The sequence below is a fragment of the Psittacula echo genome (genome assembly GCF_963264785.1).
Source record: "Psittacula echo genome assembly, chromosome: 13".
Lineage (NCBI taxonomy): Eukaryota > Metazoa > Chordata > Aves > Psittaciformes > Psittacidae > Psittacula > Psittacula echo.
This window is the reverse complement of record NC_137749.1, coordinates 274,789-290,484: the sequence shown is the minus strand read 5'-3', so window position 1 is coordinate 290,484 and position 15,696 is coordinate 274,789. Positions and strand designations below refer to the sequence as shown.

At 49.0% G+C, this 15,696-nt stretch overlaps 1 protein-coding gene across 1 annotated transcript in view; it reads right to left on the bottom strand.

Annotated features, from left to right (window-relative positions):
- TTC28 (tetratricopeptide repeat domain 28) overlaps window positions 1–15,696 on the bottom strand; it is a gene marked incomplete at its 5' end in the record, with an annotated part of 123,785 nt that overhangs the window by 41,642 nt on the left and 66,447 nt on the right. The window contains 3 exons of the mRNA XM_080628552.1: window positions 8,343–8,473; window positions 9,459–9,731; window positions 11,255–11,402. Of these exons, the coding sequence (XP_080484678.1) occupies window positions 8,343–8,473; window positions 9,459–9,731; window positions 11,255–11,402 (552 nt within the window). The remainder of the gene's footprint in view (window positions 1–8,342; window positions 8,474–9,458; window positions 9,732–11,254; window positions 11,403–15,696) is intronic.

Genomic DNA, 15,696 nt, shown 5'->3' with positions numbered 1-15,696 from the left:
AAAGCCAAACATCTGGAGCAGACAAAGAGTGAGCTTTGGGGAACTGAACAATGCTGCAAAAAGCATCCAGGAAGACATTCTACAGACTGAGATAGATCTCCCACAAGTTCTCATTAAGCTGAAACCACAACACCTGCAGAACCTTAGACTTTAAGGGCAGCAGCGGCAAAAATAAGGTTTCTGTCCTGTTAGGAAGTCTGGAAAACCCATCTATCCCAGGCTCACCTAACTCCACACTAGCTGCTACACACCCTTCCTCAGCAGCCTCTGCAGAGGGATTCAGTGGTCCTTCACTGCCCGATCTGCTCAGCCAGGTCCTCCTTGCAAGTGGCCAGAATTGAGGCTTCAGGTTGATAAATCAGATCCCACTCAAGCCTAGCACAAAATCAGTGATGATTCCAGAAGACAAGACCAGGATCTGCAAACGCCTCCTCAGAAAGTTGTGAGCCCTGCTCCAGCTCAGCCTCCTGGCTGACCCCTGGGTCCTGTGAGACCCTCCACCAAGTCAGCCACCCACTGGGAAGCCACCCGAATGCAATGGAAAAGGATCATCCTTCCTGAGATGATACTGGGGACTCTGAAACAAGAACACGACACTCCTGCAGTCATTGTCTCTGTGATACACATGCACGGGACTTAAGCAATGGGCTGTAGCCTCTTGATGCTCTTGTGGTATCAGTAACAGTGAAACTACGCTCTTAACAAAAGCTCTCATGTTGTTTCCAGTCTCTTCTCTTGAAAAGCTCGAGTGAAAGCTATTTGTTGTCTCATACAGTAGCAGGGGTCACAGCCTAAACTTGCCATTCCTGCTCCTCCATTAGCAGTGGCTGCATTAATAACCAATACATCAATTCGCAAAGCCCTCAGCCTGTTCCTTACTTCTGGAACCCCACTCAGCTGTGACAAAGCTATAAGGAATAAGGCATATTCTCTTCTTAGTCTTTCCTGTTCGTGTTGCTACAGGCAGCTTAATCCACTTCTGGCAGACAGCTACATAATGGATTACTTTGAAGCAGCGGCTTCACTTAAGGAGAGAAGAAGGGATAGAAAATAGAGAAGCAGAGAACAAACACCTTCCTTGCTCAGTCTCTGCAAAGCCCTGTCACTTACTGCAGCAAGTACAATTTCCCTGCTTTTGCTTCCACAGCCTGTTTCTGACATGTTAGTCAATGTTTTCGTGCATGACAAATTACTTTAGCCTGAAGACTCGTTTCAGTTCTCATTTGTGAGATATTTATATCCTGTCCTCATTTTCCAGACTGTTTGCAAACATAACAAAATAACTGCGGTATAAGATTCCCAGACTGTTCCTGTCCAAACAAGCCAGGAGGCCCAGCACTGGGCAGCCCTTCCCAGGGCCACGGGCAGCTGATGAATTCACCTGATGAATTCACCTGATGAGCAGCACTCCACCTGGGACTGCTGATACTGAAGCACAGAGAGGCAGCAAGGGACCAGGGCAGGATCACTGCAGGATTTTCAGTGAGAAAGAGACAGAGTTGGTCCTATGAGAAATTGTATTTCACAACACCTGAAAGCCACCTGAATGCAATGGGAAAGGATCACTGCTATGAATTATAACCCACGCAAAGCTAAATTCTCCACCAAACAGGAGCAGCACCCAGCCCACTGCTGTGCACCTGAATAACTAAGGATACATGAGCAGAAGAGTCAACAGGAAGGGTTTCTTGGCAGCAGTTAAGATGCTGCTCAGAGAGAACGGGCAGACGCATAAAGAGCCTGTTTCACTACACAGTATGGAAAGTCTGGGTTGGCTCTTCATTCTCCCGAAGACTTGCTACAGAAATCAGAACCTAATACAAATGAGATGATGCAAGCACATGTTCACTAACACAGGAGTCTCCACCTTTCTGCATGCATTTCTCCAATTCTCTTAAAAGCTACCAACAATTGTAAGAAAAATCACACACATGCACAATGTTTCACTCACGTTAAGCTCAGGATGTGACTGGGAAGTGGAATGGGGCAGTAACGGGCCGGCCCACAAGGCTACAGAACAACAGGCTGCAGGGCTCTGGCCTATGTTAAGCTGTGTCTCATGAAGCCGGAGCCGAGGGCACGGCTGGGGATGTACACTAACCTAGTCTGGGCTTTTGGCACAGGCGTGGAGCCTGTCACCAGAACCGAGACAGGAAGGTACCTTTCCCAGGACCTCATTGCACAGCCTGACCAGCTCCTGCAGCACCACTCACATTTCCTGGGGCCTGGCACACACCAGGCTGCCATGTGTGCCTGCGCTAAGGGACATGAGACCCCTGCGTGTCCCAGAATGTGGTGCACGGCCCCTGCTCGCAATGGGACTGAGGAAGCTGCCCCGAGCTCACATCCTGCTGTGAGGTCAGGCACTGCTTCTGCTCCAGCTTCACCTCAGTGACAGAGGAAGTCTACACAGCTGTGGAAGGACTCTGGATGCCTGACAAGGGAACCAGGAGGGGAACCCAACCCACAGCTAATCAGCTGCACATGTTCTGATGAGCTCACTCCACGCAGACATGCCCTATGATGGCTTCTCCAGAGAAGAAGGGCTGCACAGATACAAGCTTCCAGCCAAATCTGCAGCACAACTGCAAGCACAGGGACCCTCGCAACCGAAGTGCAAACAGTTGTACTTCCACCCCTTGCAGGAGCCCCGTGGCTGCCAGCAGAGTCCAAGCACAGAAACCGCTCCGGCCAGGCAGGGATGCAGCAGGCAGCCAGGGAGGCTCCTGTGCTGGCCGTCAGGAAGTTCAGCCAGGAGCACACACACCTTGCTCCAGCAGGAGCAGAGCTGAAACCGCCTCAGCTCAGTGCACACCGAACACCCCGCACATCCTGTCTGAGGAAGAATGAAGAAGGCAGAACCACTCCTTCAGGGCAGCCATGCCCCTCCTGGCTCAGACTGCAGCACAGCCCTTTGCCTCATCTAACCCAGCAGAAGACAGATTTCTAAAACGACTGGCAAGGAACATGAACAAACAAACCAAAGCAACCCTCTTGCCCAGTACCACAAGGCACACAAGGAGTTCAGGCAAAAGGCTAAGTACTTACAGCTTTGCTATTTACTAAAGATGTGGCTTGTACAGACAAAGCACGGCAGGAAGGACACCTGGAAAGATTTCCCCTTCCCTTCAGGAAGGGGCAGAAAACCTTGGCTTTACAGAATTTACAGATTTCAGTGGAAAGGAATGATCTAACTTTCCTTCTGCATCTCCTTCTGGAAACAGGAAAGTGAAATTCAATCTTTGACTTGCACAGCCTGACAGTAAGTAGCTGTAGTTTACAAAATGTAGGAGCTTTACGCTGTGTGTCAGTGCTGGCTCAGACACGCTTTAAAGGGGACTGGGAGAAACTACTAGAATTGCAAACTGAAATAGCCACCAGCAGCTGAGCTGCACCCAAGTGTGCTCAGACAGCTGCAGAGCCTGCATCCCAACCTCAGCCAGGCACTCGCTCTGCCCATCACAGCGGCCGCGTTTCACCAGCACTGCTGCCCCCGACGCGCACAGCAGCTGGTTATCCCCAAAGCCCCTGCACCAGGACCGTCCCCTGCTGTCAGCAAAGGTCTCTTGGCAGTCACTCCACAGTGATACTCTCTCTGCAGGACACAGGGCAGCATCTCACTGGCCTCTGGAGTCTCCTGGCCTCAAGCCCACAGCTTTTCCTTATAATGGGAATTTCTGTATTCTGGTGTTTCCCCTGCCACACAAGGACTTCCAGACATATGCAAAAAAAAGGTGACACAGACATCCAAAGCCTGCTTGATAAACACCTTTCCTGTATGTCACTTAACCACACGCTTCTAATTACCACCATCATCATCCCCTTTTTCTGCAAATCCTCAACCTGCTGTAAAAGACCTCCTGCAGCTGCAAACACGGGCTCTGCCTTACACTTGCAGTTATTTTAAAAACCATCCAGACAGTAAAATCCAGTTCATCAGTGCTGTTGCTGAGCACTCCCCCCTGCTGCAGACAGTTCTCTGAGCCACAGAAGCTCATGCAGATACCCAAGTGCAGCAGCCACTGGCCAGAGAAACAAGCAGTCAGTCAGGAGACGGCACTGAGCCCTGGGGCCAGCTCTGCATCTACTCCTGCCAGCAACAGCTGCTTCTAGAGGGGATGTGGGGGGGAAACCCCTTCAAAACCAGGCCAAGACAGATTGCTGCAAGCTGCCGGGCAGCAGGATCAATGCAGGGCCAGGCTGGCATTGACACAGCCTGTCCGCCCGTCCCCTGCCCTCCCCAGGGCCCTGCTCCCTGAGAAAGGGAAGCAGCAACCAGAGCCGCATCGTTCAGCTGCATCTTCACCCAGGCCCAGGAGAGCGCAGGGGCACAAACAATCCACTTCCTCATGCAGCACCTTCTGCTCCTGGCCCCTGGGGAGGAGGGACTCTGCCTCTGTTCTGAACGGCCCGGCTGAGCTCCCCATGTGCCGGTCAACGCATGGGAGCTGCCAGCACCCACTGGCTGCCTGCCAGCATCGGCCTGCCCTGAAGCCCAGCGCTGGCAATGCACTTCCACACAAGCACTCATTTTACTATGGTTAGTTTATGATTTTGCCTCACTGTTCTGCTATTTTTGCACACGGGGCTGTAATAGAAGACATCTGACAGCCCAGGAGAGAGCCATTACACTGCAGGGTCTCTGCGGTGTCAGTGGCCTCTGCAGGACAGGATCCAAGCACAGCCTACGTGAGGGTTTGGACTGAACCTGAGGAGGAGCTCCACAGCCTTCCTTTCCCTTTCTGCTTGTCAGTCCTCAGAGATTCAAAACACTCCCTCAATTAGTACTTTTCCAAATGAAATGCATTGCAAGGAACACAGGTCATCAAGAAGGGCCACTCCAAACTATCCTGAGAGATCACCGCCATTAGCTCTGCCTGGGCACTCTGGCCTTATGGAATCTGTAATACAAGAATTCTCTTGTATTGCTTGCACAGCAGCTAGAGATGGGGAGGAATGGGGACACAGGAGACTAGTACTCTAGTCTATTCTAGTCTAGACTAGCAAGCATTCACATTTACTTCTGACTCCAGTCTCTCACACTGGCATAGCTCATCAGCTGCATTACCTTTGTCTAAATCACAGGTTGCGATGTGGCATCAACACACACTATGTGGATTACCTGATGGCTTTCAGAAGATAAGGTTACCTGGTGTTAAAAACAAAGTAATTACTTCAAAAATACAGCACTGATGTGACATGCTGCATCGAGCATTCTGCTGGCTCCGAACACAAAAGGGAAAAATAAGCCTGCACCTTGAGGCCCCACCAGCCCAATCATGTGCACAAATTAAGTGGGTCTTGGTTGGAGCTAGTGCTAATGGAGCTGTGCAAAGACAAGCTCCCCAAGGCACACACGTACAGAGCCACGGCACTGCTGGCCTCCAGTCCTCGTGCTCGCTCCGTGTCACAAGAGCTGCACAGCATCTACCCAGGAAGGGATGGCCAAACTGTACTGTCTGCCTACTGCTGTACAGATGCAGTTCAGCCACGGCCACCCTGCCACCAGAGGCATGGATGGGTATATCCACATCAGCATCACTTCATCCAGCCCAGGAGACATCATTGCAAGAGCAGCAGCATAGACTTCATCAGGATTCTCAACCTGAGTACATTCCCAGGGCCAGCAGCAGGCCAAGACAGCCCACACTGAAATCTGTTCAGCTTAATCTTCACAGAGAAATGACAGACTACCAAACTGTGCTGCTATTTCCTCTGTAACTGCAGCCAAACTCACTTCCATCAGAAGAGAGGCAATGGTCCTTCTACATGGTCCTGCCTACCTTCTTCTCTTTTATTGCATCTCAATTCTGTTGTCATCCTTTTCAGGATGGTATCCTACTGACCACAGTGACCACCTGCAAATCTCCACAGGAAACAAAGAACACACAGACAGCCCCTTATGATTTCTCCTGAATCAATGGTACTTTTAAGTCTAATTCTTTCAGGAACAATCTCATAGAATTAGCTCCTCTGAATTTCTTAACCAGCCACTGCAGCTGGTCAAAAAATCCAACCCTTCAACTAACAGTGATGGAAAGCATTGGAGTAACACCGGAGATGGTCACTTCACGGTGCCCATTACAGCGTCCCACTAAGAACCAGTCTCTTACTTGTCTGCGTAGACCAAAGCCACACGTATGTCAATAGTCCAAGGTCTCTTTTGGAGACCCTAGAGAATGCCAAATCCCAGCTGCTTCTGCTCCGTTTTCTCTCTGGGCACAAGCACCACAAACCAGGCTGTGGAGATCCCCAGGGTGTGCCTGCGCAAAGCGGGTGAAATGTGTGCACGCAGGACTGTGCTCAGTGTGACACGGTGCTTGTCACAGGAGCTGCACAGACTCCCTGCGCCAGGGGAGAAAAGCAGTCGCAATCTTCAGTCCATGGAGCACCCTGTGTGATTCCCACTCAGCTGACAGCTTCCCTTCACCAGGTTTGGGGGGGGACAGACCCTCTGCGCCTTCCTCCCTGATTACGGGTGGTAACACAATCCAACAGAAGCCCCTGGTGCAAACATTTGCCTGAGCAAGCTCCGAAGCTGGCACCACCTACGACGGCAGCCGTGTCCACACAAAAGAGCACGTTCTACCTCTGCATCAGCCTCCCTACAGTCGGAGGTAAAACAATTACTTCATTACAGTCGCACACCAAATCCCTCCTGTGGAATTCACATCAGCACTACTGCAACTTTATAACATTTGCATTATAAAAATGTCTGCAAAGGAGGCCAACAAAAACAGCTTTTTGTGCAGAGGAAGGTCTGTGGTCAGGATGATGTCATCAGAAAGCGCCAAATTAATTTCCTGTGGTTGCATCCTACAGGAAATCCAAGGAGCTCAGCTTTCCTGCTACACTGAGCAGTCATTTGTTGTCAATAACCATTAATTATGTGCCCAGATGTGTCATAAGCTAAGAACTATCACAATCAGCCTCCATTCCCTGGATTCCTCCCAGACGGACTGGGAGGATCGATGTTGATCCACACCCAAAGCCAGTGCAAGGCAGCAGCCCTCGTGTCCCGGGGCAGCCTGGGGGCTCTGGGCACGCAGTGATGTTCCCGCCACCTCCTTCAGCCCCCTCCCGCAACAGGGATCTGTGGCTTCGAGAAACACCACGGAGGAGCAGCAGCTACACAGCCTGATTGAGCAGGGACCCCAACCAAGAGCACTATAAAAACAGTGGTGAGTAACAGCTTTTCTGCTCTGCAGGAACACAAACAGCAAAATCAGGAGTGATACAGGAGGTTTTCCAGCTGGTGAAATAACCATGTAAATGCCCAGCAGGTCCCTTCCCTGTCACAGGCTTCCACAACCTAATGAAAGATGTATTTCTCCAAGGCTTACTTCATATTTAAACTTAAAACACTTTAGTAAAGCACTTAGCTAATTCAAATGGATCTTTCCAATGACTTCTCAGAAGGAAACTGATCCCCCTCAGTTTCCAGCTCTCCCTAGAACTCCTTGTGTTCACATGAATTCACACCTGCCCTGCTGCCTCTATCCACTCCCTTCACCAGCCGTGCAACCCACAAGCCATTTTCCCGTTCACAGCAGAGGGAATCCACTGGAGGGGGGGGCAGGGATAGCTTCTGTATCTGTAACTTGCACTAAAATTATGATTCTGTCCTTACAATAAACTTTCAGTAAGACCCTCCTGTGGCAGACTCTTCAGTCCATGCAGCACGCTTCCCTGGCCTGGCAGGGAGCCCAGCACACCAAGAGCTGCATGGTAAGGGGTCAAGGCAAATCACATCCATTCTGAGCACCCCCTACACCTCACACAACGTTGCATTTTCAGGATTCTTTTCCTTTTCACTGCTTTTTAAACAAAATGTATTTTATGTGACCATTTGAGACAGGGACCCAGCTCATGGCTAGTCTGGAAAAGGTACAACACAGGGTGTGCCCTAATATAATCCAAATTGGTAGCACCTGTATCACAGGGAAAACGAGCTGATGACAGCCAGGGCTCAACTGCAGAGATGCTGCATTGACATCTCCTCAGCAGCAGCCTCTGCCCTCAGATCCCAAAGACTATGTGGGCAAAATGGACAGGAAGGGAGAAGGAGAAGAAACAAACTGCTCAGAGCCCCACAGAAACTAGAGATACAGGGAGGCAGAAGGACAAACCAAGCATCCTGCCACCTGCGTTACATACTGTATCTACTGGTGCAAACCATTTCCTTAACAAGAGGCAAGTGAACAGCTAGAACAGAAATCGTGCAGCTCCCAAATTCCCAGACTAAAAAGTGTCAAACAGACAAGGTCACTTGACACGTTTGTATCTCTCCAGAAAACCACGCAGTACTGACTCCCAATTGGTCTACTTAATAAGCTTCCTACCTCTCTGTCCTTGAGTTTCATGGCGAGCACCAGCTGATGTCTGTGGTTAGTGAGGGCCTCCCGGTAATTTCCTTTGGAGAAGAATGCGGAGCCCAGATTTCCGTGAGCTCGGCATTCTCCCGTCTGGTCACCTGGGTCACATGCAAACAAAGCAAAGGTTACCTAACAGGGCATGGAACACGCTGTGCAAGTGATGCTCCAGTGGGAGAACCAGCATCAGAACAAACTCATCCTTATGTTTAACACACAGCCTGAACTCTCCTCTTTGCTGGCCTTCAGAAACTTCTACAATAGCCACCAACCTTATTTTTAGAGCTGTTTTAATAGCTTCTTTCTTTGGCCTGACACTTGGCAATTTCCCATCCTTCCATGTTTATTCCTTGCTTGACATCAGCAATTTTTTTGTGCAAGTCAGTCAGTGGCCCAGGCTTCAAACAAGCAAAGAGCATGTCAGCTTCCTCCAGAAAGCAGTTCTGCAGGACAGCTCAGCTCAGCCTTGATCTATTGCTGTTATCAAGACACTGAAAGTAGCCCCTGTACTTTCAGTGAACTCTCCTGGCTGGAGCCCTCAAGAACCGTCTTGACCTCTGTCTCACATACTTCCTTCTCCCTACAGCACCCAGAAAGCTTGAAAGCTCTGTGCTGTGCAGGGCATACTGTACATGAGAGGAACTCTTCCAGTTTGTTTCTTGCTTCAGCCTTCCTGTTCATCCATCGTCTCACTCTTGATTTGTTCCTTCCCTGGAAACTGCCTCAAAAGCTTAGACCAAGAATCTTTTTCCACTGAACTCTCGAAAACAGACTGCTTCATTTAAGACTCATTTAAGGCTTTGAGCCCGAGTCTACAGAGGGGACAAGGCCAGTTCCAGCATACCTGACACCAGAGAATCCCAGGACCCTGTAAAACCTCAGCACATTCATTGATCATCTGCCCTTCACACACATGGTAAACAGGGATGAACAAGCCCATAGCCTGCACATTCCCACTTCAAATGTGATTTAGCAGCTTGAGAAATCCCACAGACACCTGAGTATTATAGAGATGCTGACCATTGACACAGATCTGTTCCACCTGTTGCAACCCAGCGCTCAGGTGAGCAAAAGGAGAACTCTTACCTAAAGTCTTGGCTACATCCAAGTCCTGCTGCATGTATCCAGTGCTTTTCTCCGTGTTCCCAAGGGACCAGTACGCACTGCTCAGTGCGGAGAACACCGATCCCCGCAGCTTTAGGCTGCAGGTGCCGATCTTCAGGGCAGCCTCTAGCACCACCACCGAGGCCCCATGGTGGCCTGCTGTCAGAAGCTCCTGGCCGATCACAGACACCACGACAAAGGGGCTCTTGTCCAGCTTCATCTTCTGCAGTTGCTGATAGGTGGGCTCCAGGGACTCTGACAGAGGGAAACGAAGGCAGAATTAGTTATTCAACAAACCATGTTATTTTTATCTAGATATCACCTTCACAACTCCTCTGTGCTTTTTGGGAACCAAATGCCATGCGAGTCATGGGCCAGATTGCCCAAATCAAACCAAGATTACAGAAACTCAGGGCTCAAATGCATCATCTAACACCTAATACATGAAGATACATCAAGTAGCAAGCTTTCCCTGGAAGACAGCACAAACATGCCGAGCAGTCTCATACTGAGCTCTGAAGACTGGCCTAATGGCAGAAGGAATTCAGAGAACACTAAAGAGTTTTGTAGGAAACTGGAAATGGGCCACCAGCAGTAAACACGCTGCAGTGTCTGCTGCTGCAGCAAAGACTTACAGCTGCATGTCTGCAAAATCTGTGCCTGTCCAGACAGCACAAGCACAGCACCATCATGCACCAAGAGAGGTGACAGGAACCACAGAGCCGAGCTGCTCCTTATGCAGGAGACGGTTCTCCTGACGATAGCACCGGACCTGCCGGACTACCTACAACAGCCAGATTTGGGGATGCTTACATAGAAATACCATATCACCTGCACTCTAAGCAGCAGCCACAGTACCTTTGGGTACCAAATGAAATTAGCTTCACAAGGTAAGTGCTATATAGGACAGAAGCTTCCAGATGAATTCATTTTAGAGGCTGGAGAAAAACACTGTTAAAAAAAAAAAAAAAAGAAACACCAATGGGAATGTTTTTTCATTTCAGCATTTCTTGGCTCCTGTGCCCTGGGGCTCCCAGCAGCATCTGCTGAGGGTGAGAACTGCCACATTCCCTCCTGGGAAATACCACTAGGACATTGCAATACAAAGCCTGCAAGAGAAACAGAGCAGCAGAGAAACAGAGGAAAACGACTCCTCCTCCCCTCTAGAGAGGAAAAGCCTGAAAACAGGGACATTATGAAAGAAAGGTACTGCACAGCCATTATGGTTTCAAGGTCCCTGTGATTTCAACACTTCCTGAGTATCAGTGAATTAGCCAAGCAGCCTTTTTTGCCTTCTGGAACACTCTGTTTAGAGAGACATTAGTGCCATGGGAAAGCTGCTGATGTGCTCTTCTGGGCAAACACTGACCCGAAGCATTTAAGACTCCCTATTCCCAATGGTCAAGCACCAGAACATCATGGGAAGATGTTCCAAGCAATAATAACACCAGGGCCACATCAGTACACAGCTCTCTTATCTACAGTGGTACTGGACAAAAGACAAATGAGCAAGGGCCTCACTGGAACTGCTGTGCAACAGCAGCCTCATGAGCTGTGTATCACCATCTTGCTGTCTGAATTGGAAGAATATTCATTGCTCCTCCTCCAACTTCAGGCTTCTTTCTCAGCAGAGAAGCCAAATCCTGAAACATTTCCCTTCAGGCTTCCAGGTTCTCCCCCACCTCAAGCGCTGGCGGAGTCAACGATGGACTGATGCTACCACCTCTAAGTACCTCAGCAGATGATTGTCATCCCTGAGAAGATCCCCTGGTGCTCACCTCTCATGGGAGATTTCATGGCGGCCTCGACCATGCCAACCAGAAGCTGAAGACTCTTGGGATCCTGAGCCAGTCCTGACGCAAATGCTGCCAGTGCATCCGCATGACGCCCGAGATACTGAAGGGCTACACCCTGTCGGAAGTATGCCTGGAAAGCCAAAGGGAAGAAGAAATGCCAATTACTTCATTGGTAGAAGTCACAAATACCAGCTGTGCCCATGCCCACATGCTGGGGGACACTGGGGCTACACAGGCACGTTCTGGCTCCTTTGGTCATGCTGGCTGTAATTGAAAGAGAATAACAGCACTGCCTGGCCTGTGAGAAGCATCCAGTCACCCCCTCCCGATGTGATGACATTCCACCCTCTGCAGAGCCTCTGAACTGTTCTGGAGACCAGGGGTGGCAACTACTATAAAGGCAAAGCTTTCCCCTTGGACTTGGCCGATTACTTATTCTTAGCTACTTATAACCAAATGATCATTCTCAAGACCTCCACTTCAGCTCTCCTGTCTCACACAGCATACAAATAACCTGCTTCCTTTCTCATCAATTCATACCAGTAGGTCCAATATAAACATCTAGTACTAGCAGAGATCAGAATGTACTGAAAGCTCAAGTTGCAGTGAAACACAATGAATGATGCAAAGATCCAGACAGAAGCTGAATCTTCTTTCCCCACACATATCCCCTAATGCAGATACTATGTAGTACAGAGGTCCTGACTCTTCAAGCACCTTTGATGCCCATTTTTCAGGTTTTATCTTCACGGCTAATACTCTTCTGATACAAACTTTGCTGCACTTCAGGTTCACTCAAAGCTATTTCAACAGCACAAACAGCTGTCAGAAGATAAAACAGTATTTGCATTTCATTAGAAGTGCTTTATAAACACAAAGCTGCCCCTCCCAGAGTGGCTCCTAGTATTGCTTTCATGGATGAGACCTGATCACTATCTCCCTCCATCTGTAACAGACACCTGCTCAAGATACATTAACTATACATCTGTGGAAGTCTTTTTACATAAACAGAATAAATCTCCAATTAATATCCAAACTGATATTTCATCAGAGCTTTCAAACACTTTTGGAATCCAATCCAGGGAGGCAGAGATTAAGGAAAATCAGAAATGACATGACAAATTTATCGACATGAATATTTAATCTCTTTCCATTAGTAAACCTTGATTGTAGAACCACCCATAATTAATTAGATGAAAGCAAAATTCTTTTCATTAACCTTTACTATAAATGTGTTTTTATTGAACCAAACAAGCTACTGTACTGGAAACCCAATTCAATGTTAATTAGATTACTAGTATGAAGCTTTAAATCAAAGAAAATGCAAAGAACAACGTGCAGTGGCCACCAAGAGCAAGACCTCTCAGCAGCAAGTGAGCTGTCACCTAAATTATGGTGTACACTTTTACACTCTTTTTTCCCCAGAATTATCATCTAATTACTTTCTTTAACACCTGATGACAGAGGCAGTTTGACACAGCACTTCCCTGATGGGGACCTTTCCAGCCAACAAGCATGCCTGCCCGGTTCAGTTACCAAGGATAAGAGCACATACATGCAGCTGGCAGCAAGGGAATGTTGTACCGCAGGCAGGTGCCCCACATCTCCTGCTCTGCAGGAAGGGAGAACCTGCCACCTCCTCCCTCCAAACGCACGATAGTGGGACAGACGGCACATCAGTACCAAAGTCAGTGGAGCCCAGCACCCAACAGTAGCTTGCACACAGGGCCCCAAGGAAAGGCAGGAGGGAGGGTCATGCTGCAGGCCACGCAGACAAGCCTCCCACAGCCTCCACAAGACAGGAACACTAAGGCTTCTGTTTCCAAGGTTCAGAGGTACCACGTAGTGCAATTCTCTCTCTTCCTATCCCATGCACACAGTGCTGTAGGACAAAAAATGTCATACTCGTCACCTATAGGCATGGCAACAGCTCATGTTCATGTCTCCCATGAAGGAAAATGGTCTCTGTGAGGAAAACAGAGAAAAGGCAAGCCTTTTCTTGCCAACAAAACACAGGCGAAGCCTCTGCCCTACTTCCAGTTCTTGGACAGAGCTCCAAGAGAACATCATGTCCCAGGCAGAGAAAACGCACCACAGGTGCAACACCAGAGTCTGCATCCCCTATGCTCTGCATCCTGAGGGCACCACAGGCTCCAGGTGGCAGAAGAAAACAGGACAGGGATGAGGCTCACAAGCAGCACACAGCTCCCTATCAGGCACCTCCAACATCCGCTCCGGAAAGCATTTTTGTGCCCTCCCCACATCTATTCCTGGAAGTCCCTCCTGGAAACCACTTAATTTGAATACAAACAGAGCATTCAGAGCCCAAAAGAAAAACCTATTAATTGTAACTGAAAGGAAAATTTTAGCCAACTTTTTCCTGCAAAACCCTTTCCTTCGTTTCTCCTTCAGTTTCCAGTGTATACAGAACACTCTCCACACATTGTGCTCCCCAAAGACCATTAGCAAAGTAAGCAATGAGCATTCACACCACCTATTTCCTCCCCAAGAGGCATACGCAAGTTAGTTTAACATTGGAACGAAGACACTGTATCAAGAGAAAGATCTGTAAAGGGGAAACAGTGAGAATCACCCTTTAAAAGAAGAGAGGAAAAGGAAAGGCAGGGAGCCAGCAGCTGCAGCTGAAGCAATGAGGCATGGAGCAGCTTTCCAGTCCTGACACACGCAGGGTCTTCCCACACCACAGTGAACTTCACAGTTATAATCACACCATGTGAAGGTAGGGGAGAACTCCCTCCACAGCAAAAGTTATGCTCATTCTCCAGTGACCCCAGATAAGAAAGAACTAGTGATTCGTTTTAAGAAGATTAAAGCCACAAGAGAATGATGTTTTGCTAAGGACAAGACAGATGAACAGCAGGTGTTTTCTAACCTGTGGCTCTCTGCATCCTCCACGTAACACAGAGAGCTGGAGCTGGAACCACCTCCTTCAGTTTTTCAATCTCCAAATCACACTTCCCAGGAGCCTTTGGGAGAGCGATAGCACTAAAGGCTAAGAGACAGCTCTACCAAACCCCTAATCTTACCAAGTCACCAATATTACATTAGAGAAGTTGTTTGTGAATAATCCTGTGTGCCCATGGACCTTGAGCTCTGGGAAATCAGACCACATGCCCTCTCCATGAACATGTTTTACTCCATGGACACCTAGCCTCACTGCAGCCAGGTTACAGATTTCATGCAGCCAAGTGGAGATGGCCTGGGATGGAGGATAGGGAATAATTAGTGCTTTTTACCCGTAACACCACAGAACGCACAGCTGATATTCTGGAAGCAAAACCAAGTTACTCTAATTAACTGGCAAAAAATATTTGGCACGAAACATCAAAGCCATGCAGAAAACTGGCCCTGTAACAAGCCTGCTCACACGCGAGCCCGGGCACAGGGAGCCAGTGGTGCAGAGCTGTATCAGGACCCATCCGAAGCCACCAGCTCGTCCCGCCTTGTTCAGGTTTCACCGGCTCCTCCCCGCTTTTTCAGACCTCTCTTTCTGCCCCATGCTTTTCAGCACATGACAGGTTCTCATGGCAGGAACATAGTTTTTGGTGCTTTTCTCTGCCTTCAATTTAATTTTACAAGAGTTGTATGGACAGAACAAGAAGAACACGGAGCAAGACCCTCCTCATGGGCCGTGGCAGTTTGGCGGAGGCGGCCAGTGGCAGGGCTGCAGCAGGCAGTGCCTGCCCAGCCGGGCAGAACGTCGCTCTCCAATTCTATGCACGAGTCCTATTTGTTCTGCTCAATTTATTGACAGCACAGCTTCTGCACAGGCTGGTATTTTTCATCTGTGTTTATTATAGCCCATTTAATGCACAAGGAGAATTTCTATCTGTCCTAGTAGGAGCTGGCACTGGACTGACTGCTGCAGCATCCAGGCAATGCAAACACAAACGCGCTTGTTAGGTTTTTAACTTTCTGGCCCAGGAATCCAGGCAAACACTCATGCTGTACTGGCATCTGCAGCAGGCTCTGGTACAACTCTCAGAGCTCATACCATTTTCCCCAGTAGAATCCATAGCAATGAATCGTTCAGACCTCATATGCAAGGCTTGCAAGAGTTAGAGGGAAGCAGCAGCCACAGGAGTTCAGTCCTGTCTTACCACAGTCTCTTGTAAGTCTGAAGCATGAGCTCATGTTTCTGGAATATGATTTAGTTCCAGGCTATAAGCATTTTTCTAACAGTAGCCCATACTGTACTCTTCACTGGACAGCATAGTGTGCTGTTTAGAAATGCTTTCAGAACAGCTCAAACTGCGGGATTATCTGTCCTGTCGCCCGGCTGCCTCAGGACAGAGCCTGCAGGCTGCCCTGACGCAGACTATCCTGGGATCTCCATCGGCCAAGGGTGCCAGGGGCTCCCGCGCCTCCTCCCTGCTCTGCACAACCCTCTGACACTGCACACA